This window comes from Electrophorus electricus, chromosome 15 (assembly GCF_041902795.1).
Source record: "Electrophorus electricus isolate QZ-2024a chromosome 15, ASM4190279v1, whole genome shotgun sequence".
Taxonomy (NCBI): Eukaryota; Metazoa; Chordata; class Actinopteri; order Gymnotiformes; family Gymnotidae; genus Electrophorus; species Electrophorus electricus.
Window position 1 is genome coordinate 9840069 of NC_137511.1, and position 25477 is coordinate 9865545.

General features: G+C 37.3%; 1 protein-coding gene across 7 annotated transcripts in view; it reads left to right on the plus strand.

Annotated features, from left to right (window-relative positions):
* Nucleotides 1–8091: 8091 nt before the first annotated feature.
* Nucleotides 8092–25477, plus strand: part of ppm1bb (protein phosphatase, Mg2+/Mn2+ dependent, 1Bb) — a 28753-nt gene continuing 11367 nt past the window's right edge. For 4 of the 7 annotated variants that reach the window (XR_014117331.1, XM_081698248.1, XM_027002630.3 and 1 more), the window contains exons 1-2: nt 8092–8455; nt 24468–25309. Coding sequence is in view for 6 of the 7 variants with exons in the window: in XM_081698248.1 (XP_081554374.1) it covers nt 24479–25309 (831 nt within the window). In the remaining variant the exon portion in view is untranslated. Of the gene's footprint in view, nt 8456–21211; nt 22495–23430; nt 23455–23560; nt 23624–24467; nt 25310–25477 lie in introns of those variants that run through there. The other 3 variants (XM_081698247.1, XM_035533411.2, XM_027002628.3) reach the window with 3 other exon arrangements.

A 25477-nucleotide genomic window follows, 5' to 3' on the forward strand; every position in this document is an offset into this window, starting at 1 on the left:
GCAGAAAACCGACAAGATTTATTGTAAAAACTTGAATAATCAAGTGGAATACATGATTTGAATCCAAGTACATGTCTATAAACAGTATAAGACATGTTCTTCATATTGTCCTCAGCATTAGCACCTCCTATTGGCCAAATGTTATAATATTTTATAGGCTGGTGCAAAGTGCAGCCTTGTACAGACAGGTGAATGTTTCATGTTATGGCCAGTGTTATGCCTGTCAAATGCTCACTGAAAGCTGATGTCATTTATCAAGTCATCCTTAGGAATCTAAACTAATTGGCCCACAGGATCAGCATGCAAAATTATTTGATCAGACCAGCGGTTGCCAAAACAAAAGCAATTATCTGCAAATTATAGCACCCAGTAATAAAAAAGATCTGCCAATTTAGTCCACTACCTCAAAATGAGTCATGATCTTTCAAATTTCATAAAAATGTACAAAGCTGTTTACAATGAAATTACAGCTGTTTAAGTAAATGAAGGTCCACTCAGGGTGTCACTGTTGGTCTCTCCTATCACCCATGTTCCATGGTTTCCTGTCTTGTTTTGTTTTGGTTCCATTCTGTATATTCGTTTTCTCTGCCCCTCGTTTGGTTTTCTACACCTGTTCCTCATTTCTAGTCTTGTTAAGGTAATGTATTTAAACCCTGTCTTGTTCCTTGTGTCTTTGCTGTCCATTGTATGCATGTAAGTAGGTTCCTTGGATGTTTTTGAAAGCCCGTATCTGTATGTAAGTTTGTACTCCATGCCTTTGCTTTTCATTCTAGCCGCTGTTTTTGTTTTTAGTTGTTCATGTAACCTAGCCCTTGTTCTCATGATGTATCCTCGTGCTCTCCGCATTGGCTCAACGACCCTGGACTACCCTAACAACTGTAACTCTGGATTTGCCCCTCGCTCTTCTCCACACATGCGTCTCTCCACACATCCGCCTCCGCCTCTTCTCCACACATCCGCCTCCTTACCACTCAGTGTTACACAGGGACTGTTGATTTGAGTATCACAGGCATATTAATTGATGCCACCAATTGACACCAATTTCATGCAGATAAGGTGAAAACGAGTTTGCAAAAATAGATAATGCAAAATTAGCACAAAAACAATAAAAACAACAACAAAATGGAAAACAATAATAGTAGAAATGATGGGTAGGGCCTAGAGGAATTCAGAAGATGTCTACATGCTTTGACGCTTAATGATGCACATAAAAAATGAAGTGAGCTCATCAATGCACACCAACATGCAGTTTCATCCTCTCTTCCAAGAGCACACATGATTTTCTAGGGCTTTAAATCTCAGTCAAACTTGCTCTGTTCTTTATTTTTAATACAGAGTCTCAAAAGATTAAGCTCCCCGCAGAACTGAGCATCAGTAGCTGCTCTTTATCCTTATCAGTGCCGTAGGCTACGGTCAGACGTCGCTCCACACACAAAAAAAATCCAGCTCTGAATTAATACTCACAATAATTCCCTGCAATCCTGAGAAAATCTCACCATGCTGGCAAATTGCTGGACCGTGGCATTCCCCTGGGCTTTGGAAGGAATCAGCAATTTCTTTATTCAGGCCAAAAGCCTCAGTGTTGCAGCATGTTACTGCATTCTTAGAGAATCTGTACAAATTAACAGAGAACAGAACCATGTGATATCACACATTACCCCTCTGTGTACAACAGTCCTGCCTACTTACAAAGGGACTGAAATTACATAGCATGACATGTTAACAGAATAGCCTAACACCATACCCAAGTAAATTTATTGTTACATATCTAAAATGTGACTCAAGTAGAAGTCACCTATCAAAAAATGTTTGAGTCTGAGAAAAAAGTCTCAGGAAAAAAGGCCTTGTGAAGCAGTAGTAATACATTCTTAACCTAAACAATATTTATATTTAGCATAGGAACTGAAGCTTTTTATATAACACTTGCTAAAAAAAGAAAAGAAAATCTCTAAAGTGAGAGATATGACTGCTAGCACAACAGTTACCAACATAAAAAAAAATTAAAGACAAAAACATTTTACTATACACAATTACTGTAACTGAATGATAATGACTAAAATACCTTGCACTTTGACAGACAAGCACAAACATATAAACACAATGTTGAACTCACAATGTCACAGTCATTTCAGATAGAAGCAATAGTTCACTTATTCACTCTCTTGACAGGTCTACTCATTGAGTATGTATGCTTTCCCTGTTTAATATCTAGTGTAAATGTTTTTGTAACAAATCTAAAAAATATTTAATAATATTTAATAAGTTTTTTTTTTACATTTAGGTTTGTTAAACAAAAATAATTGAAATGTAAAAAAAATGTAATTGGTTAAAACTAAAATTAAAAAGTTTAATTAACTAGGAACGTTAGTTACCTTGATACCTCAGTCATGGAGGAAACTAGAATAAGAGAAAGTTTCTATACCTTCTACAAAAACACAGTAGATAAAGCAATGAGCTGATCCTTTTGGAATGTTGTTTAATATTGATAGCTATGTTTATGTCCCAGGCGCTTTCTAAAACACGATATTATTTTGTGCATTCAGTGCTTACCACTTGCTACAAAGATCAGTGGCGGCTTGTACCACGTAATACACGGAAATGCGAGTGGCCCCAGAGTTTAGAGAGCCCCCTGCTGGCCACAAACGGTTGGCTGAAAAAACGAAATCAAAGAGATACCGTAAAACGCTAATCAGAACTCTTGAAAGCAACCATAAACTGGTAATAATATAATGACAATAATGAAAATGAATTGAGAAAAAGATATTTTAATTTTCTCTTTATATTTGTCACAAATGACTTGTGCTTCTATGTTAACTTAAATGGCAAATGTAGCCATTTCATTTTAGTTTTCATTCTTGTAGGATGTTTGTGCACATATATGAAAAAAGAAATGGCAAATGTGGTTTTTCATATTCATTTAATTGCTTTAATTAAAATATTATTTTTTGCTGCATTTACCTCCAATATTTGCTCTAGGTGTAATGAAACTGAATGGATGCTGCTAGTTACCATCCACCCCATTTCAATTATTTCTGCAAGCAGCCTCACTAGGCTTCTGAGAAAAACTTCCTAAGCCCTGCCAAAGTGCATTGCTATCTCTTCTTGTGATATTACTGTTAAAGTTTGGAACCCAATATTTGTATTTCTACTGCTTTCTAAAAGTGCATCTCAAGCATAATTCCATGTTGGAATGAGTGTGTGTGTGCACAGGAACATTGTGGTGCATGTAAGCTGGAAGAGAACAGGCAGTAATCATTTGACCTAAATGTGTGTGTGTGTGTGTGTGTGTGTGTGTGTGTGTGTGTGTGTGTGTGTGTGTGTGTGTGTTTCCTGATCTGAAGGAAGTGGAAATAAGGGAGTGGCTTTTTGTCTCATCCACGCCATGACACAATCAGAGCCCTGGATTAAAGAGCATCCAGATCCGTTTTGCGGCTTAGCGCTAGTAAACAAGTAGGATCAGGTCCCAGATTTAAGAACATGTTCCACTTGCACTTTATACTTTGGTCAAAGAAGATTAGTCATGACAATTTGTCATTTGTATCAAAAGCCATTTTATAAGAGGATAATACCGCCAATGTATTTTTATATCAGAGACTGAGATGTTCTCATGAGGAACAATTCAGTAAAGGTTTGAGAAGTCAGAAGGATGAGAATGATGAGAAATGAGGATCATGGGAATTCGTGGCACTTTACAAATTAAAGTGGAGAGAATTAAGCAAGCTTAAAGAGCCCTGTTATTGCCTGCTCTTTCAAAGAATTTCTCAGGACAGTAAGGAATCATCCAGTTTTAGTTACTTCAGTCCATCTTTTTACAAGACAAATAAGTAGCTCACAAGGACCTACTCATATACACACAGACTGCTATGAGATATACAGCACCCTGAAGGACACACTGCTTAATTTGAAAGAACTAAACGATGGTGTGTGGGCGGGACACTGTTAAATCTCTTTGAATGGTAAGAGTGGCTTTTAAGTGTGCTTCACCATGTCCTGAAACAGCTATGCTATCTTGTCTTGTAATTATAGTGTCTGATCGATGAAGACAGAACTATTCTGGTATGGCATGTGCATAAAAATAAGACAGATTTGAGAGAGATATTTATCCATCTTTCCCAATATCTCAGAAAGATTTTTTAAATCTAAATGAGCAGGAAGTGACATCCGATAAGCTTTTTGTTAATAATTCTAAACTTAATCAGACATTAAAGAGGAGTACAAAAATGACAATGATGATCATATTTCAGTAAGAATAAGATGGCCACAGTAATCTTTGACACAATGAGGATGTAATCCCAGAAGTAGCATATTATCTGTAAGAGTAACACACACATGATGTAAAAGCCATGTTTTAAGTTACTAATAACAAAGATAAGTAACAAGGATAAACAAAGCCTCATATATGCATTTCTATAGTAGTCAAGTGATACAAAATCTGTTTTTATGAAACTACTGAACCATCTACTAACCATGTATAAACCAGAATATAAAAGTAAATAGCCTAGTTTATGCATTAATTATATCTGTTATCCAGAATATATTTAACGTAAAGGAAGAAGGGTTTCCATTGCTCCTGTCTACTCTAGAGAAAGTTTGAAATGTTTGACTTTGCTGACTTTTCAGGGAAATGGAACATAGCCCAGGAAGTGATAAAAGCTGCCTTTTATTCAGTTAGGATATTAAAGTTATCAGGCAGACTGACAAAATTTAAAAATACATGTTTAATTTTGAAACCTTGACCTGTTCAGACTTGAGAGACTAACGAGAGACACAGGGATGTTTCTAAAAAGGAAGGATCCTATGCTAACTAGGCAAGTGTTTTCAAATGTGTGAATATACAGTATAAATTCTGTTTTTGCTTAGGTGTGTTTGTATTTGAGGGAATTCCTATGAAGCCAAGACAATCAATGAATGATCATAGAATGACCAAAGTTAATTTGCATACTGCTATGATAGGAACTGTTTACATTTGTGAGCGTCTCATCCTCTTACTCATGGCTATTATGCAAATGAAGTGTAGCCACTCAGACCAATGAGAGAGGGTGGGGGGGGGGGTCATCTGGGTTGTTCTGGCTTTCCAAGGACCCTCTCCCCCTTTGTTCAGAGCCAGACAGAATTTACGTCTCTCGTAATAATCATCTTATAGGAAGGTCCTGGGGAAAGCAGAGCCTAGCAAACAGGTGGAGCACAGACCTGGGGATTTAAGGGATTGTGCAGATGGAGTATGCAGAATTTCATGGAAATCAACACAGACAGCCATCTTAGCTGAGATGCAGCAGTCAATAGTGTGCCAGGCTGTCATTTTAGGTGGCTGAAATGTGGGTGGAAAGAGAATGGCTACTGTGACCATCAATCTGTTGATGGGCGTAGTGCTGAGCACCCAGCAAGCCTTGGAAGTGTGCATCTCAGAGCCTGAGCACACCAACCTGCACACACATACACATGACACGTGTAAAATGAACCTTTTCATGCCATGTGCAGAGACATTACTAAAACCACTGCTATTGCACAGTAGTAACAAGTTTCAGTTTGCTTTCAGCAATCAAAGGGACATTCTCCAAACATAAGTTACCAAAGTAGAATGTTGTGATGATGATCATGCGAGATGTGCCAAAACTGGTTTAACACTGACTAAATCTGGGTCAAATGTGACTCATGAGAACTACAAAAGATTTGCTTATTTGTTTCCAAGCATAGACTTTTTTACTGATCTCAGCACCAGATACAAACCAATCTTCTGAACTCATTTTCTGAACATGTTTAAATTGGCTAAAACTGATAACTGATTCTCCCCCCAGATGAGCGCATCTTGCCAGATGCAAAATTATTCCATTATAATAATTACTTTGGGGCTACAATGAACAATATATTTATATCAGGGATTTAACAAAAACTGTTCTATGCTATCCTGTAGCAAGAAATATCCTCTGGCAGATACCCACACTGCGACCCAAAATATCATTTTAAAACAACAGAATGTATTAAATTTAGAATTTTAATGTGGGCTGAATTTAATTAACTTTAAGATCAGCTAAATCACAGTAAGCATATGACAGCCCATCCATTTGTACAGGCCTCTGTTTCAAACAAGAGCTATTAATCTTTTTTAAGGCCCTTATCTCCTTCAACTGTTCAGTAATCACTGTGAAGCCAGCGGGTTTACTGCTTCACTCCATTAGGCCCCTCTGACCACTGGCTCCAGAGGACCCCACAGGGACCACCCCTAGCTCAGCCCCCATCAGCCAAATGCTGGCACACAGGTCACTGGCTCCTTTGGTGCAAGAGTCTTATGTATATGGATCATGGACCCTGGACTTCACTTTAACAGCATCAGTGAATGGTAGTTTATGATATTTCATTACAGCATTAAATGGAGAGTGAAGCTTGTACAGCATTTCACCTCACAGCCCTCAGTATGATTGTCTGAAGGTTTACTCTGTACAGAATAAAAGATGAATTTGCTTTAATACTTTTGGCTGCCTCTACAATGTTTGGGGGAAACATGGAAGACCAAGGAGGGAGGGAATTAAACCGATGCATCATCATATGATATGATCAACATAGGTATCACCATTTCATCTAAAATCTTGCATGAAACCTTTTTTTTTTACAGTGGCATTCTGACATTAACATAAAACTGTTGTTAATAATTATGTGGACAAAATCTCACAAAAAACATGGATATCTATTTTTTTGGTGTTTTTTAAGATGAAATTTTCAGATGCCAGTTCAAGATAAAATATAAAAATGTAATGAATACCAACAAAGTTTATTACTTTTCCTGGCATTCTTAACGATAAGAATTATGCATATGTCTATGTATGATTTGCTTATCATGTGTGTTCAGGGCTTTTCAATTTTGGTATACTCATGTTATAAGATTGTTACTGATATTCTGTCAGTATAAAAACATGTCTATAATTTATGATCCAGTACTTCTTCAGCAAAGATATTGGTCATTGACTCATTAGTAATAATAGCAGTATTGCATTTGGCTCCTAGTATAAAGAATATGATATTGTATTTCTCTAAACTTGACAAACAATAAAATAACAAGACTACATCACCACAAAAATGTCAAGGATAGTCAAAAGAGTATTTATGGAACCATTGACAGTTATGCGTTTTGATCACTGAATGACAAGTCCTCATTGTTTACAGCAATGCATATAGTTTAGCTCTCCTAGAAGGCTAATTATAGGGAATGTCATTCAATGTATAGTCTCCAAAGATTTTCAGATGACTTGGTCTGAGACAAAATGGCTGTAAACCAAATGTGGCCACTTGATGGTGCTGTCAAGCAATTCATGGTTGTCCACTCAAACTGATTTTTTTTTTTTTTAGGAAAAGAAAGAGAACCTTAAACTGTTTCTTGTCCTGTAATTCACAAAACAAAAATGCATCCAAGCTACAATTAGATCTCAGGTATTAAAATGAGATAAAGGCATATCAGGACCTTCCAGTGGTGGTTTGATCAATTTGTTCCTGGTATTTTAGTAGCTACATATCTAGGTATAAGATTACTTCATTGGTCTATACTTGCCTTTCCAACAGCAAAAAAAAAAAATCTCAGATATGACTATAAAAAACAAAAATTGGGAAGGCAGAAATGATCTTCAGTCCTAACGCTACTTACAGGCATCCAGTTACTGATTTTATTTCATTTATATATTTATTCAGTTTTTAGCAAAATAAAGGTATCTCAATTAACCTGTGGGGCTTACATTTTAATTTCAGAGGTTTACATAGCAAGTCATTAAACATATGGTATCATTCTTGTTATTCATTAGTGAATTGCTCGAAAAAAGTTTGATTTGCATCGTTTATGTTTCATTTAGAGAAAAACACAATGCCCTGAAAAATTATACTTTTTACAGAGATTTGGCCTGCCGCTGAATGCAATTGAGTAGCTACATTTTCAGAAATTACGCTATATTGCAACGTACCTAATAGTTTTAACTCTTGTGACTGAGATAAGTGACAAAATCTTAACCAATAAAACCATATGACTGAAAATCGATGACATCGATGTGATCCAATTAGCACACACGCTTCGTAGAGGATTGGCCAATCATCAAACTTCAGCTCAGTGTCCCGCCCCTTCGTCAAGACTGACCTGAAGATCCTGGCCTTTCTGGGGGAGAAAGACCATTTTTCATGTTTGTTAAGCCGTTTGTTTCAAACCATGATACTAATTTAATACGAGGTTGCCAATAATTGTATTATTGGGCCTTCAGATGGTTTAGGGGGACAAAGTTGGCCTTAAAAATGTCTAAGAATTCACGCTATCAAAGCAGTGAAACGCCGACAACGGAATTATCGTCTCATATGAAATATTTTATTATTAATTAAAGCGGATAAAAGAAAAATAAATTGGGGAAAATATCCAGATATTAGAAACGGAAGTTGGAACTGAAAAAGTTGGAATATTATACCGATATTCGTGGTACATCTTAAGGTAAGTAGGTAGCTATCCAGCTAGCTTGCTGGATGGCTGTATGTGCGAGTCATTCGTTGGGCTGTTATCTAGAAGGCTTAGCGTTAGCCAGCTCTTGTCAACTCGGTTAACTGACTAGCTAACTAGTGTTAGCTTAGCTGTTTTGCTAACATGGCCTCAATTTTTATGTGTGCGAACTAGCTATTTAGCTACCTGGCTAAAATAGTTAGCTAGTTAGCCGTCAGTGAGCTAGTTAGGTTATTACATTCTAACAAAATGATGAGTTAGTTGTGTATGTTCTAACGTTGCCTAACTGGCTCGCCAGAGGAGAGGAGCATTTCGTGGGATTGTGTAACAAGGGACTAGTCAGGACAGAACAGTTTGGTATGCTTGCTAGCTAGGTTAGCTAATCATTGTTTTATTGAGTGAAATTTCTTAACGTATCACTTTCTCTTGTGACTAAATATTTACATAATATTGTAAGTAAGTAGCAATTACCGTTTTTAATTTTACAACTGGGTTTACTGTTTGTTTGTTTTTTTGTTTTTTGGTTTTTTTTTAGTTGCGTAAACGTGATCAACAAACGCGCGCCTCAGAAATAATCAAATCGGGTCTGGCTCGATATTTATTTTGTAAATTCTTCATGCGTTGATTTGAACCATGCTACGGCAGTTTCTGTCTCAACCTTTTTAGTTTTTGTTCTATTTCACTTTAAACGCTTACAATGGCCTGGTAGTTTGTTAATATTATCAGGGCTAATATTTGCCCTTGGAGGCTGGTTAACTTTAGCTCCTTGTTTGGTTACTGTACATTGCTTTGCGCTGGATGTTTGCGGTTTGATCCGAGCCTTGAAAACGCCATATCGAGTACAAGTACGACTGTGTGGAATCAAAATCCAGTACAAGAGCAGGCCTTCGAGGCCTTCACTCGACGCACCCTTTCATAAGCAGTTGGGTAGTTGGAGCTTATTTTCAAGTAACCCCTAACCAAAATGGTTTTCTTTGATATCGACCACATTCAGGGAGGTCTCAGACTTTGTCACACTGTACTGTGTATTGATCCTAACTTTGCTCGCTGTTTTAAATGTTGACACTGTTGGCCAGTAAACTTAACTAGCAGGCGCCTATCACAAGTACATGTGATTTTGTGGACAGAGCTCATTGGGGAAATTTGCCTCAATGTTCCTCAAGGTCAAGATTTTCAACCTGCTTATTTATCCTATAATGTCAGTGACTTGTGGAAGAATGTAAGCCACAATTTGGATACCTGATCTTCATTCTAACATCTTGAAAATGGGAACTTCCTTATTCTCACCTGTTGGTAACACACACAAACGCAAGTTACAAAAACCTGTCAACTTAAGATGGCACTTTACAGCAGAGAATTTGTCAGTTGTCTAAAATATGAAACGAGGTTATCCGGTTTTAATATGCTTATGTGCTTTGACTGTGTTTCTGTTGGCAGAGATTGTCTGTCTTAAATTATCTGATTAAGACTTCTTGTTTTAAATCCACCCAATCAAGGTGGTGCCTATCAACAAACTAATAATCTTTGTGAGCAGTTTGACCCTTTATTTCTCATTGTGTTGTGTGCTATGAAAATTTTAAAAGCTGCAAATAGTAGACAATTCCTTCAACAACTACTGTATGTTGATTTACAATGAATTATGGATGTTTGGAGAATACCCAGTGAATTAAATTTTAAATTATAAGGGCTTGTATGTCATTTAGATTTATGTGAAAGCTATTTAGGCACAGGCAGGCCTAGAATATGGTTGTAAACATGAGCAATTTTTAAAATGGTGTACATTTTTCTCTTGGTATAGTAATGAGATGTAGTATGTTAAAAACCTTTGCAAATAATAATAAGTATCATTAAATGGCTGAATGGGGTGAAAAAAAGTTTCATAATCATGAGCAAACTATTTTTCAGTTATACTGTGGTATATTGTATTATGCAACATTTTGAAACCTTGATGTTTTATGGCTAAATATTTGCTTGTGTTATTTGCTTTTGTTGGATCATCTGGATGCTGTAGGTTAATTTATCTAATCTTTGTCAATTTTCCTAGCACACTCAAATTGTGATTTCCTACAGGGTATATTTATTGGTCCCATCTGGCTACCCATTTTGTGATAACGGTTAACACATATAGAGGGCTGCACAAATGTGGTAAAACTATCTTCAGCATAAAGTTCACATGGACAGTGAAGCACACCTGAATTTATATGGGAGCTGTTTTGTTGTAAACATGGAGACCTAATGGTTCATGCAGATTGGCCCATTGGTACCTGTCCTCTTTTTTTCAGAAAGCAACAAATATCACAAGAACTACCAAAGAATGCAAGGTTACAATGTCAATGTATAAGAAACTTGGTCGTCTATGCCCTACAGCTTTGGGCAGGATCTTATGGTGTTGAGCAAGAAATATGGCTCAACACCATAAGATCCTGCCCAAAGCTGTAGGGCATAGACGACCAAGTTTCTTATACATTGACATTGTAACCTTGCATTCTTTGGTAGTTCTTGTGATGAAAGTTATTTTTATCACAAAATGGTTAATTGGATGATGTATGAGCTGGATGGATTTCACTGTTTGTTGTGATCTGATGAGTAAGTTAGGTGTTCTAGTTATTGCAAATTGCTTTTCATTTTTAAACTATGGCAAGCTCTAAAGCTTGTCCAAGCCTGTACTGTTCCATCTGACAGGAATTTCTTAATACTTTGTTTTTGACCTTGTTGTATGAATGATTGGTTTGGAAGTGACTTATGGGCTTGTATAGTTTTCCCCATTTTAGTAGATTAAAGGAAATAGCAGATGGATGAGTTTAAATACCTGTTGTAAGACCTACTTTCATTGTCAGTTAATCAGTAAAATGTATAGCAACACAGCATCACTGTTCCGTAGAGTGTTGAAAGCACAAATTATATGTATTTGAGGTGTCAGTATTCTATATTGGCAAGAAACAAAGGTTTAAATGGCTTGTATAGTACATGCAAAAGTCTGAGGCACCCAAACAACGATAATTAATTTACCCTTTTTATTTGCATATGACACTGTGTAACACTGCATGAACACTAATATAGTAAAACATTTATGCAAATGTGATTTTATAGTCAAAGGTGCCAAACAGACCAAACACAGGACATATCACAAAATGTGACCCTAAACAATGTATGAAGGACCAAAGTGATGGTAGCATAATTGAACTCATGGCAAACTTGGAGCAATGAGGAGGTAAAATTAATTCATTCATTCATTAATATTTTTTTTCAATGAGCGCATCTGTACTGGGGGGGAAAAAAACCATGAACAAAAAATATTTTCAAATGGTAGATATTGCCCCCTTTTGTTTGCATCTTTCATTTCGAAAGATATTTTGGTAAATATCTATTTTAAAAAAAGACTAAAAAGGAACAATGTCATTGTCTTGGTCAGGACCAGTGGAAAGAAAGTACAAATATAAATGTGACCTTACATGGGACATAATTTCAAGATCACTTCTAGAAATTCTAACATAGTGACATAACGACTGACCTATTAATTCCACTTTTAGATCTGATCTAAGAATTGACCACATAAATATCTTGCAGTAAACCTTAAAAACTGTATATATGGATTTGCTTAATATGGAAACATTTCTGCTTCTCTTATGTGAGAGTAAAATGTCACACTTACAGAAGCTGATTCTGTAACTCAGGGGGTGTCTGTCATAACAAAGGTGTTGAACAACCACCATTGTAACTCGAGCTAGACTACTAGCTGTCAAGCTAGCTGTAAAGTTTGATTTATAGTAACATTTATTAGGCAAGTACATTAAAATGCAATTAGAAATTCACAAAACATTATTTCTAAACTGTTTTTATTCTTGCAGCTGTAATTTAGCTTACCATTTTTTTTAAATTTGGAAACTATAGTCCTTGGAAATCAAAATAACATTTTTTCTCCAAGTCTAAGCAATAATACATTCACAGGATTTTTTTTTAAATTAGTCTGAACGATGGGTAAAGTTTTTCCTTAAAACAAATGGAGAGCTACTTGCTATCCATTTGAATTGTTTTGAACACATTTTCTTAGGTTCAAGTTTTGCGTAGCTCTGTAAGTCTGACACAATGCAGAAGAGGAAGTTCATTTGAACTTTTTTGGCATTGTTAAAGTCCTGTCTCATCCTACACAATAACACCAAACACTAGTATATGGAGTACTAGTATGAGAGAGTTCTCTCAATTTAATTCCTGGAGAAACACTACTGTAGGTTTATAGTTACAAATTCCTTTGGGTGTGTGAGTGAGTGAGTGTAAACACTAAAGGTATAGAGGTGTTTAGGAATATGCTCAGTTTGTGAGTGGTTTTGGGTCACCAAGGAGTTCTCTTCTTGCTTTTCCCACACAAGGGCATTTTTATTTAGGAAAATAGCACTTGAGTGAGGAAAGCATCTGTGGAATTCCATCAGAAGAGCTGTATTCCTTCAATGATGTCATGTAGACTAAAGATGCCAAGTGGGAGGGCTTTGGGCTGCAGTGCTAAATACTTGGTTTTAAATCTTGCCCTTGTGTGACTTGCCAAGGCCAAATAATGGTCTTCTTCCCCAGGCATTAAGGTCAGAGGTATCAGGTGGAGGTAGACACACCATAGTGTTTACAAGTCTCAGCCAGTCACTCTCCAGATTCAGAAAATTACAGAACCTGTTGGTTTGGATTGGTTTCAGAACAATGCTCAGTTGCTGTGCTGCCCAGAAGCATGCATATTCATGGTAAAACTGGCATTAACGGTGTTCATTCTTTGTTTCCCCTTTTGATTAAACATGCAGTTAGTGGTAATGGTCACACAGAATGAAATATTGACGGTCTTTGAAATTTTATTTCATTTTACATTTAAAATTATGAAAAGTGTACCTACTGATAGAACAGTATCTGTCTGTGGAACTTGTTTAAAAGGCAGGATGTCAAATTATTTCCAATATTTCTAATTTAGCCTTTGCTGGCCAACTAAGCAACTGTCAACAAGCCACAATGTTATGAACAAATGCCTGTTAAAGAATTTATTTTGCACAAACCATATCAAAACAGTATTCTTTTCCCATGCAACATGCAAGTAAGCTTGCAAACATCTTGGGTTGAAGGAAACAGTAACATGTACATTCATATATCTTAACATTAACTTTTTCTTGTCAGATATAAAAAATAACATCCCATTTAAGCTGTTTATTGTTACGCAATAAACTGATTATGCAATCTGGACCTGTTTGTCATATCATACAGACATCCACAAGGACTTTAAAATTAGCCAACCCTAATAACACTGTTGTACTGTAAGAATTCACAAAGGAATTATAGCAAAAATTGTTCATTCTGTTCTTGTGACATTACAGTTCTGGTGTAGATCACTACAGAAGCATAATTTTAAATTGGTGTAAGCAATAAGCCATGAGAGGTCATTCATTACAGTGATTTAATTTGGGGGGGGAAAGTGATTACTTTCTTACCTATGAAAAAATTGATGTAACATGTTCTGTTGTGGCTTATTTCTTTTATAAAAGGGCTACAAAAACAATGTGTTTTTAAAAAGCATTTAGGCATGTAGACATGGTCAAGAGGTTCAACCAAAGCATCAGAATGGGCAAGGTAATTTAAATGACTTTAGCACTAACCACCATGCCATGTTCAGACAGGATGGCATAAGTTTCGGAAACTGCTGATATACTGGGATGTTCGCACACAGTCATCTCTATGGTTTACAGAGAATGGTCAGAGAGAGAAAATATCCAGTAGCATTTCTATGGGTGACGATTCCTTGTTGATGCCAGACGTTAGAGAAAAATGGCCAGACTGGTTCAAGCTGATTAGAAAAGCCACACTAACTCAAATAACCATTCATTACAACCGAGGTATGCAGAAGAACTTAACACATTGAAACGTAAAGCAGAAGGGCTACAGCAGCAGACCACTACAGAGTGTCACTCCTGTCAGCTAAGAACAGGCAACTGGGGCTACAATTCTCTCATATTCTCCAAAATTAGAAAATGGAAGATTGGAAAAATGTTGCTTGGTCTGATGAGTCTTCATTTCTGATATTGGGATTGTAGGGTAAGAATAAGGCATAAACAACATGAAAGCATGAATCCATCCTGCCTTCTATCAAGGTCAGGTTGGTGGTGATGATGTAATAGTCTGGGGGAGATTTTATTATCATACTTTGGGCTCATTGATATCAACTGAATATTGTTTAAACACCAGAGCCTACCTCTGTGTTGTTATTGACCATGTCTACTCCTTTATGAGCATGATCTTCTGATGGCTACTTCTAATACGATAATGTGCCATGTCACAGCTCGGATCATCTCAAATTGGTTTCTTAAACATGACAATGAGTTCACTGTACTCAAATGGCCTCCACAGTCACTAGATCTCAATCCAGTGGAGAACATTTGGGATGTGATGGAATGAGAGATTCGCATCATTGATGTGCAGCAACCGCCTGATGCTGTTGTGTTAATATGGACCAAAATCTCCGAGGAATGTTTTGTAGTGCATTATTAAATCTGCCATGAAGAAATTAAGGCAGTTTGGAAGGCAAAAAGGGGTCCAACCTGGTACTAGCAAGATGTACAGCCTAACAAAATGACCAGTGAGTGTACATGGTAAGTGAAAATGAAATGTGTATATAATTTATTAAAAAATGTATGGTTGTCTGTGTGGTTGAATGCTTTATGGGTTTGATTGGGTCTTGGTCAGTGATTTTAGTTCTTATTCTTCTACGTCCCCACATACCTTTTGTCAGTCTTGATCTAACTAGACATTTAAGCATTTATTTAAGGGAAAGAGCTGTAAATATGAATGATGGATTAAAAAATGATGCTAAAATGATTCAAATAATTTTTGCTGTTGTGACTGCTGCAGACCTTTTCTTTTTAATTGTATTTTTTCCAAATTGTTAGTAATGCAGAAATACAAAAGAGAGAACACTTCCAGCCCTTTGCTTTGGAAATAAACAAATTCGAACAATGTGGTAACAGGTGGATGGGGGTTGGGGGTGAACCAAGAAAAGAACTGCAAGCGTTCACGAGTATTTCGCTTGTCACTAGCATGAGGAATAGTCAAAAACAGGTCAGGCGTGTTTTCTCAGTTTTGTAAGTGTGTTGGAATTTTGCCAAATATTGCTGTTGAAATTTTTACATGTAGATCAGAATGATGTGGAACAACCTTAAATGCTCTTAAAAATGTATACTCTTAAAAAATGCTTACTGGATCATCTTGCTAGCTTGATGAGCAAAATGAAAAACTACATTTCAAAGATTTGTTGTACAAGAGGTACTAATCAGCTAATTGACAGCTTTTAGGGTTTGGCAAGGTTTCTAGGGAAACATTTCTTTATTAAATAATTAAATTAAGGTTACATTTTTTGTTTACAGAAGGATCCTTGCTTTTTTAATGTTCTAGTCTCACCTGTCTTTGTCTTTAGATAATCATCTCTTTTAATACAAAATAAGAATCAGATTTTACTCACGGGGTCCACAAATTTTAAATATGTAGCTACCAATTCTGAAAAATACATGGTAAGATCAAGTACAAATGTGGTACTTGAGCACACTAGAGAAATACTGTTACTTTTCATCGCTCTAAAAAAAGAGGGGGGAAAAAAGAACCGGCTGCTGGTTACTGTCCACATTGCTTTTCATTTGCTACTTTATGTACTGCACTTGTCTACCTTACCATACAAAACAAACATAACAGTAACCTCCAGCCATTTTTTTTGTAAATGTAGGTGTTGCTAGTAAAGTTAGTATGTTTTTGTGGTGCTATGTTGCTGCCCCTCCCCCAAATGTATGCTGGCCATTTAACAGTTGCCTGTTAAAGTATGTCTCTACTTCTGAGCCTAAATGGTGCCAGGTTTTTTCCTTAGTAGCTGATATTCACTAATGGATGCTCGGCAGCTAAACGTTATTACAAATCATTATTTATTCAACATGGGTTTAAAACAAAACAAATTAATGTACTTAAGTGTGCTACACACTGATCATATTTAATAGAAGTAATTTCATAATTTCTGACTGCTTTATTCACTCCAAAACAATTTTAAGATGCCCTGCTTCCCTTCACCTACCTTTTATAATGTAGTCTGAGAAGTAGCATCCTTAACCCACAGGCTCAGTCTAGAATATGCATTTAACTAAATAAAATTATTATAATGGCTTCTTTTAAAAAAAAAAAAAAAAAAGTAAAAACTACTAAAAGGATTCACATTCAGGTCATCAATGTTCATTTTCAAACTGGTAATTTTCATCAGTGGCCCTATTTAGAATCACTTTCATGACAGATTGCACACAACTGTTAGATGATAATGAAATTTGCCTGTAACTTGTTGCGCTGATCAAGCAGCCTTTCTGTCAATGCTCATTCATGCAGTTTCACCCATATGTTTCCTTGCTGTGATGGTCTGAATTGATGACTTCTTTTTTTCTGTGATGCCTGGTACAGAACTGCCTGTGTATGGAGGGTAGATATGTTTGCTTCTCTTGCATTGTTACTTCGTGTTTGGTTAAGAAGAACAGTATTACAGCTGTTGTAGATGGATTGGAGTGACAGTGATGGTGAGGCCCTTTGTACTGCTTTAAGAGAATTTGTATGTATATTTGTATGCCTTATCAGCTGTGTGGGGGGAATGGTGGGCGAGGGACGTCACCAATCATGTTCAGCTGTGCATTGAGAGCGTCTTCCCTTGCTGCTTATTACAATATGGAATCCAATTTAATCAAAGTTGGTGCGGAAGAAGTGGGGTGGAGTGGGGAGGTGTCAGGCTTGGTTGGCGGAATAAGGTGGTGGCTGACATGTGCTTGGCTCTGTGTGAACAAACTTCCCTTGATTTCTCTTGCCCCATGTATTTGAAATAATTGCAGTACATGCAGGAAAACTATGGTGTTTTGGCATGATCTCAAGCCCAGAACCTAACATTATTGACAGAAATGACAGCAACAGAAATGACTGAAACATTTTTGGTTTCAGTCGTTCAGTAATGTGGTTAATAATTGTGTTCCGATCTTTGGTTCTATTACTTCTACTCTTGGGTTTGTACCCCATCCTCCACCCTCCCATGCTACAGCTTTTGCTTTAAAATCACTCAGCATTTTCTTAGCAGGTCTTATTGCTTCAAGCTCACAGTCTGTCAACGAGTCATGGCCAGTGTTTCAGTCCTGGCAGCCTCCAGTTCCTCTTTTCATTTATGTTACAATTCTTGGCAGCATTTTTGCAGGGGAGGCTTGTGCTTTTGGGTTTCACCCTGTGGTTTGGATGGGAATAACTGCTTAGTGGCAAGTTTCTGGGGGCTAGAGGTTGAGAGTTTGTGGTTCAACCATTATAGATAAGGGCGTGTTTTGTCTCTGTATGTGTTTTGGAGGGAGGGGAGTTGGTGAGAACTTTTCATGCGCTGTGTGAGGATGTACAATCCTAATGGTTATGTTCAAGCGCTACAGAAAAGATTTCATTGTGTCTGTCATAAAGGTGGGCTTTAACTAGGGGCACTGGTTATTTAGCAGAGTGGAATTGGATGTAGATATGGCCTCTCTGAAAGTACGATTTAAATTTGTGATCCTGTAGTATATAAATATAATAAAATGACCAATGATTGATTTAAATGAAATATTCAAATGCATAGTTTTGTGTGCCTCTTGTTTTTTCCCTTCCCCAGCCTGTATACTAGTCATCTTGGACCTTTTAGAATGATTCTTCAAAGAGCAATGTCCTCTTTAACACAGGTTACATACTCTTATTGTTGTAATAGCTTGGTGTGGTTTCAGAGTGCTGTTTTTATAACATGTAGCCTTTCCGACTTCAATTTGGAAAGAAAATTAATTGATTGGTCACTTTTCTGCTGATTTTTACTTTCTCAGCATACTTTTAACTTAATATACATACTTATTGTTTATATGTGGCCCTGCCTAATTACTATAGGTGATGCCTTGATGCTGAAACAAATCTCAGCTTGCACATTTTAACACTACAAAGCATACTTTTAATGGGTGTTTCACATAATGCATACAATTTCAGACAAGTCAGGTAATAATGAATGCAAATCTTTAGACTTGTAGTTGCACCTATGAAATCATTGACTGAAATCTGTTATCACCTGAATCTGACAGCAGGTGAAAGGATTAAAGGTTAAAGGATTTATTTGTGTTTTGCTGTAGACCTGCTTGTTGTATGGAGGTCATCCCTTATCCATGTAAAACTCTGTTTGTAGTTGGGTCATTGATTGAAGCTAAGTCTCTTGTTAGGGTGCTGCACTCAGAGTTGCTTAGCAACCTCACAGTGTTTACTTTATTTTTAGAATTGAGTACTGGCTCACTAGCCAGCCAGATTAAGGAAAATGGGGGTAGAAGTCACAAATGTGATTCTTCATGACAGCTGTTGTGGCTTACTTTTGGTTCTTTAATAATGTCCACCTAAACCCAAGAGAAGATGGAGATTAAACCAATTTGGTCTAATCCAAGTATGTTCTTAAAAAAAATGATCTCGCTGTCCAGTTCTACTTTGTTTGCTCAGGATCTCTTTTTGGAAATTTTTACTTATTGATACATTAGTCTCCTCTCCCACCCTTTACTAGTTACATAGTTACATAGTTGCCTGTCCAGGAGGAGCGTCACTAAAGATGCTTTGCATGTAATAATTCTCTCCATTTTGGAAAAGCACTTGCTATGTTTTAGCACGTTTCTTGTCATGATGTTTTCTGGTGGCACAGTGTGTTGTTTCTTTAACCCTTAACCCTCAATTGCTCAAGTTGCACTCAGTCATAATTGTACGTTGCTTTAGATAAAAGTGTCAGCTAAATGCTGTAAATGTAGAGCATTGAGTTGTCTCATTAAAATGACTGATGGGGAATCAGTAACTACAGACCAGCCTCCAGCCCAAAGGGCAGTTTTTCAAACAGGGCTTGTCAATTGCTAAAATAATCTTTGTTGTTTTCTATGTATTTCACAATTAATTTGAATTATTAAGGGATGGCAGGGGAATTGACTAATGCATCTTTATCCTCCAGTTCCCTGCCCTGCCATTTCCAGTGTTTTGTCTAACCTTTGTTGGCCCCAAGGCATTGAGCTCTCCTGCTGTATAGACCAGAATCCAGAGTTTAAATTATCTTTGACAAAGGGGATCATGACGGTGCATTCCAAGTTTTGTGGAGGATTTTATAGCTGTTAGTACTTGAGGACTGTAAGATCTTTAGTATTTACATTTATGGCATTTAGCTAACACTTTTATCAAAAGCGACTTACAACTGAGCCTTGCTCAGCGGGCCAGCAACTTTGCACTGTTGGGGCTTGAACCAGCAACCTTCCGATTACAAGTTAAGTACCTTAACCACTGGGCTACCACTGTATCTTGTTGTGCATGAGATCATGAGAGTGATGAGATCATGAGTAGTTTGTGCATGAGCTCATGAGATCATAAATAGGACAGCTTCACTGGCACATCATCTCCTTACTGAGGTTAATAAGATATGGTTGGATATCTGGTGACCTAGCTAAAGTGCTGATCACAGGCTATGTATCTTTTGTATTCAGTTTAAGTAATACTCTTACCATGTTGGTGGTGGTGCCCCCCCCCCCCCCCCCAAATCTAAATATTAGATTAATCATGCTGATTGGACAAACTGTACAAGTAGCTACTCTAGTTTTTGAAAGAATTATTGTTGGATTAAACTAGCAGAGAGTTTTAACCTTTTTTATGCAGAGAATTATTCCCTAAAGACTGGCACACTGCTGCTGCTTTAAAAAAAAAAAAAGTTCTGCTCTAGTGACATTAGTAGGGATGGGGGTCGGTCATTAATAAACTCTGCAAGGAGCTAATAAATATTTCATATGCATTAGACCAATGTTGCATGCTTTTTAAATTTCGTTTTATGGAGGAGTCATGATGTATTTGAAAACAAGGCAGAGGTTGCATTATACTGGAAGTGTAACGATGGAGCTGCATACGCATTTAGTTCCTAAACTTAATAAAGTCTACTGGTCTTGCTTAATTGCTACTTATGTAAACATTGTGAATGCTAACTTAAGCATTAGTGTGAAGTGGTGAACAGTAGACTCTTCCTTTGATTTTACAGTTTCAAGCTTAGCTTTCAGAGCATTGCTTGTTGAATGTGAAACGGAAGCAAAATCTAACAGAAAATGCAGTAGGTTGTTTCAAAAGCATAGGGATAATTTTCATGACAAATTCAAAAGTCTAATTAAAAATTACTTCTAAAAGCAGACTCAACAAGAAAACCTGTCTTCTGTTACAGGTTTAGGCATAATGTTGCAAGTACGCAATAACGCCATAACTCAAAACCTCCAAAAGTGGGAACATTTTCACTCTTAAGGTTGTGAACTGTAACATTTGCAAAGCTGACCTGACCTCATATGAGACCTCATCAGTTATACTGGAGGATCTTAAGAGGAGGCACATTGGTTCTCTGGATGATGGGTTGCCTAGATAAATTAGCTAATTATCTCTAACATTAAAATCAGTTTGCTAGCTATATAATTTACTGAGAAAAGCCAACATGCTTTCAGCGTTACTTCACATTATGAACTGTAACCTTTTCTATTTGAAATACTTTTTATCTTGATCAATAAATTGTTAATGGCACTGAACATACTAGAGAGCTGCACGGGAATTGAGATGGATTTCTTCAGTATCTTAATCCATGGCCATGCAGACAACAAAATATTCGGGGGGGTGGGGGGGTTGGACTTTACAGTGTTCAAATGGGAACAGAAATAAAATTTATGTGAACAATGTGGTAGTAGTGTGAGTGTGTTCTTCCACATAGTTTAATCCAAGTACCTTACGTTTCTGTATTGTGATTTAGTTTTTTTTTTCCCTTTGCATGACTGGTAAAAAAACCTAGTGTTTATTGCACAGAATGCGCATTACTATCTATGCATTCTTGTTCATTTGTTTTAATTTTAGAGTTTTCAAAATTTATCTAATTAAGGGAAAACTGCTGTAGTTTTATAGTAGCAACTTTGCTTATCCTTGGTTACAATTTTAACAAAAAATTGAAATTGATATCTTTTGTAAAAGAACAAAAGTGAATTTAAAGATTTATATTTGGATGAAGTATTCATCTTTCTGTTAGTACATGCCTAAAACAACCTCAAGCTATGTTTAAAAGATGATGGTTAAATAACATCCATTAAATAATTATGCAGCCCATAATCTGAGTATTTGATTATTTGTCCCAACAATCAATTGATTTGACCATAAAAACAGTGCCAGCCCTATTTGTAGCCTTAGTAATGAGCTAAGTAGTTGACAGCCAGCTAGTTGAACACCCTGATCTGATGTACACAATATGTACTGCAACTGGTGTTTGTTAGGAGAACAGAATTGTAAAGTGTCCTGTCTAATTCATGTACTATGTTAGTTATTCTATACCTAACTGGGCGTGGTCAACTGAAAAGGCCCTGCTTTAAATTCTTCCTTGTTGTAAATTGATATGAGCTACAACAAGCCAAAAAATTTGTCATAAATGGTTGTGGAAGGGGTTGGGTCTAAAGGGTTGTCATCTTTCCCCTGTTTGGTTTCAGCAGTTGGCAACCAAAGCTTGGTTTGAGAGGGTTAAAAATAGTGTAGTGCTCTGAGTGGGTGGAGTGGCCAAACAGACAGCCTGGAAGTCCCAGCCATGACTGTGCATGACAGCCACAACCTCTACCCCCACACGCAGAGAACCTGCCTCGACTTGGCTATATGCTTCAGCACTCGACAGACTTTTCTTGGCACATGCCTGCCATTCCTGTCGTTTGTGGACCAACAGCAAAAGCAGCAGTGTGGGCTAGTCAGAGACACCACCCCTCTGTGTAATTCTGCCACTGCCTTCAGGGGCTACAGGCCCTAGCTGTAGATGTTTTCTGTGAACTCAAATCTCCCACATCCTGCAACATCTATTGGAGCTATGTCTTGCTGACTGCTGGTTTTTCCCTTGCTGGTACAACTGACCGGACTGGCTTGTGCACATGATGAAACATCTAGAAAGTCGGGTGTGAAGGGTTATTGGAAGATTGAGCCATCTGGTGAAATCTCTAGTAAGATCAGTTTTAAAACTTGGCGTGGATGCTGTGTTTTGGTGTTGGCATGAAGGCCCAGAGTAGTGATCATACATGCTCATTTATACTCTTGGCTCAGTCATATTTATCTAATAACTTATTTAGAGGTTGTAATATATTTCACAGACTATTTCTGCATGTAATGATCATAGGTTTGAGGATTGCTCAAAGCAGCTTAAAGCTTTAATGCTTTAGTTCATGTGGGGAACTGAACTCAGGGATAAAAACAACATGCTACCTAGTGAATTAATTGTAGATTTAGAATAATTTCTGGAATTTTTGGGTAATGTAGGATTCTTGTTTTTGCTGTGCTCAAATAAGGATTGTGAAGACCCCAGACTAAACCACCAGTAATAATGTTTAACACTGCGCAGTTAACAGAAAAATATTTTTACATAATCATCTCATTTGTTTTTTCCCCTTAGTTTGGTCACTGATGATGAATGATGCATAGTCATTGCCCTAATTAACATTTAGATATCAATATGTTAAATTGGAAAGGCTTTAATGCATTTTATAAAAATAGTGTCATGATAAATGTGCATAATAAAAGTTAGTGCTCAACATTTCTGTTATTGGCTACATGGCACTTTTTAATTTAGGAATATAGTAATCTGTCTAAGTGGGAAAACATTTTATTCCGTTACACCTTAGAATAATGCATTAAAAATCATATCAAAAGCAATTAAAATGTACAACAGCACACTGCCCTGAATTAGTTAGACTAGACAGTGGAATTCAAGATTATGCTTGCATGCATGGACCATAATTATTTTTTTTTTTAAAGTCTGTGCATACAGAATTAGAAAAACATGGTTTTACCAAGCATGTAGGCTAATGCTACTGCTGGGTTAGTTGCATATTACCACAGTTTAATATTTAATCTGTGAAATATGATCTTTTTTCTCTCCACAGTTCAAGTCTTGATTGATTGTTAATGTAGGTTAATCCTTATCTTTTTCTTTTTTTTTTTTTTTTTTTTTGCAAATGCTTTAATTGGTATAATGATTAAATTTATCTGCATTCTTCCAATTTTGATTCTCAGTGTTGCTTCAAGTAACCGTTGGTACAAGTCCTGGGTCAATTGTATTTGCTTGGAGATAAACTGGTATGACTTTTTAATGAACATTGTTATACCTGTCTAGGCCTATATGTTTTATGACGTCAGCTATGCAACACCCAGTCCCACACCCATCAGAGAGCGTCTTTTGAAATACACTTAATTGTTTGAGAAACAAAAGCAGATGATGCCAAATAACATGCTTTGTTTTAAATAAAAAGTTTTCATTTTTACTGTCTTGGCAACATGCTGCATGCTTTATTAGCACTGAAAAAGATTTTCTACAGCATAGCAGCATTTCAAGAAGCTTTAGGAAAAATACCATGATGCAATAATACACACTTTCAGGTTTACTATGATTTTCACATTTAATTACAAATTTTTCTAACATTTGTTTTTCTAACATTCTAACATTTGATTACTACCTTAAGTAATCAGAGAATTAAGAGAGTGCAAGTGCTATTTGTGGACCATTTTCAAGTTCACATGTCTGAGGACCACATTGTCAAATAAAATATTGGAATTTACACGTTTGCACTATAGTAGCAACAGGAATTAACCTATACACATCATTGCTGCCTTTCTTTGTTTTTTCTATTGTAAAATACCCCAGTCATGAATCTTTTTAATGAGAAACTGTTCCACATGAAATATTTTTTCATTTCTAGAAAACAAAATTTCCAAACTTCAGGACTTTACAATCAATTAAAATAGGGTTTGTACAGTTTTAATGTCCACTATAAATGTAATATATTTCCAAGTATTCAGTAATAATGGGGATTAAATTACTGGTAAGGTGTTCACAATGATTTGCACAGAAGTTGAATTAATAAATAGTTAGATTTGTAAAATTGATCTCTTGTCTCTTCCTGTTTGTCAATCTGTCTCTCAGTGTCCTGAGCTATGGGGGCATTTCTGGACAAACCGAAGACTGAGAAACATAACGCCCACGGTGCAGGTAATGGCCTGCGCTTTGGTCTGAGCAGCATGCAAGGCTGGCGGGTGGAGATGGAGGATGCACACACAGCGGTGGTGGGCCTGCCCCATGGCCTTGATGACTGGTCCTTTTTTGCTGTGTACGATGGCCATGCTGGCTCAAGGGTAGCCAACTACTGCTCAAAACACCTGCTGGAGCACATCATCACCAACAGCGAGGACTTCCGGCCTGGTGCCGACTCTGTGGAGGGGGTGAAAAGTGGCATCCGCTCAGGCTTCCTGAAAATCGATGAGTACATGCGCAACTTCTCTGACCTCCGTAACGGCATGGACCGCAGTGGCTCAACGGCCGTGGGCGTGCTTCTTTCGCCAGAGCACCTGTACTTCATCAACTGCGGAGACTCACGGGCCGTGTTGTGTCGCTCCGGACAGGTGCACTTCTCCACGCAGGACCACAAGCCCTGTAACCCACGTGAGAAAGAGCGTATCCAAAATGCCGGAGGTTCTGTAATGATCCAGCGTGTTAATGGATCTCTTGCTGTGTCGCGTGCCTTGGGGGACTATGACTACAAATGCGTGGATGGGAAGGGACCCACAGAGCAACTGGTGTCTCCCGAACCAGAGGTTTTTGAGATCCCCAGGGTTACAGAGGAAGATGAGTTTGTGGTGTTGGCCTGTGATGGCATCTGGGATGTGATGAGCAATGAGGAGCTTTGTGAGTTTGTGCGCTCGCGGCTGGAGGTGTGGGATGACCTAGAGAAAGTCTGCAACTCTGTAGTGGACACATGTCTACACAAGGTAAAAGTGGGGCTGTGTGTGTGTGTGTGTGTGTGTGTGTGTGTGTGTTGGGTGGAGAGTGTTTTGGTGTGTGCCCCACCCCCACCACGGTGTTATTAGAACTATGTTATTAGAACTTCTCTGTGATGTAAGAATATGTGTGTTTTTGTCCTTTTAGCTAAAAGGTGT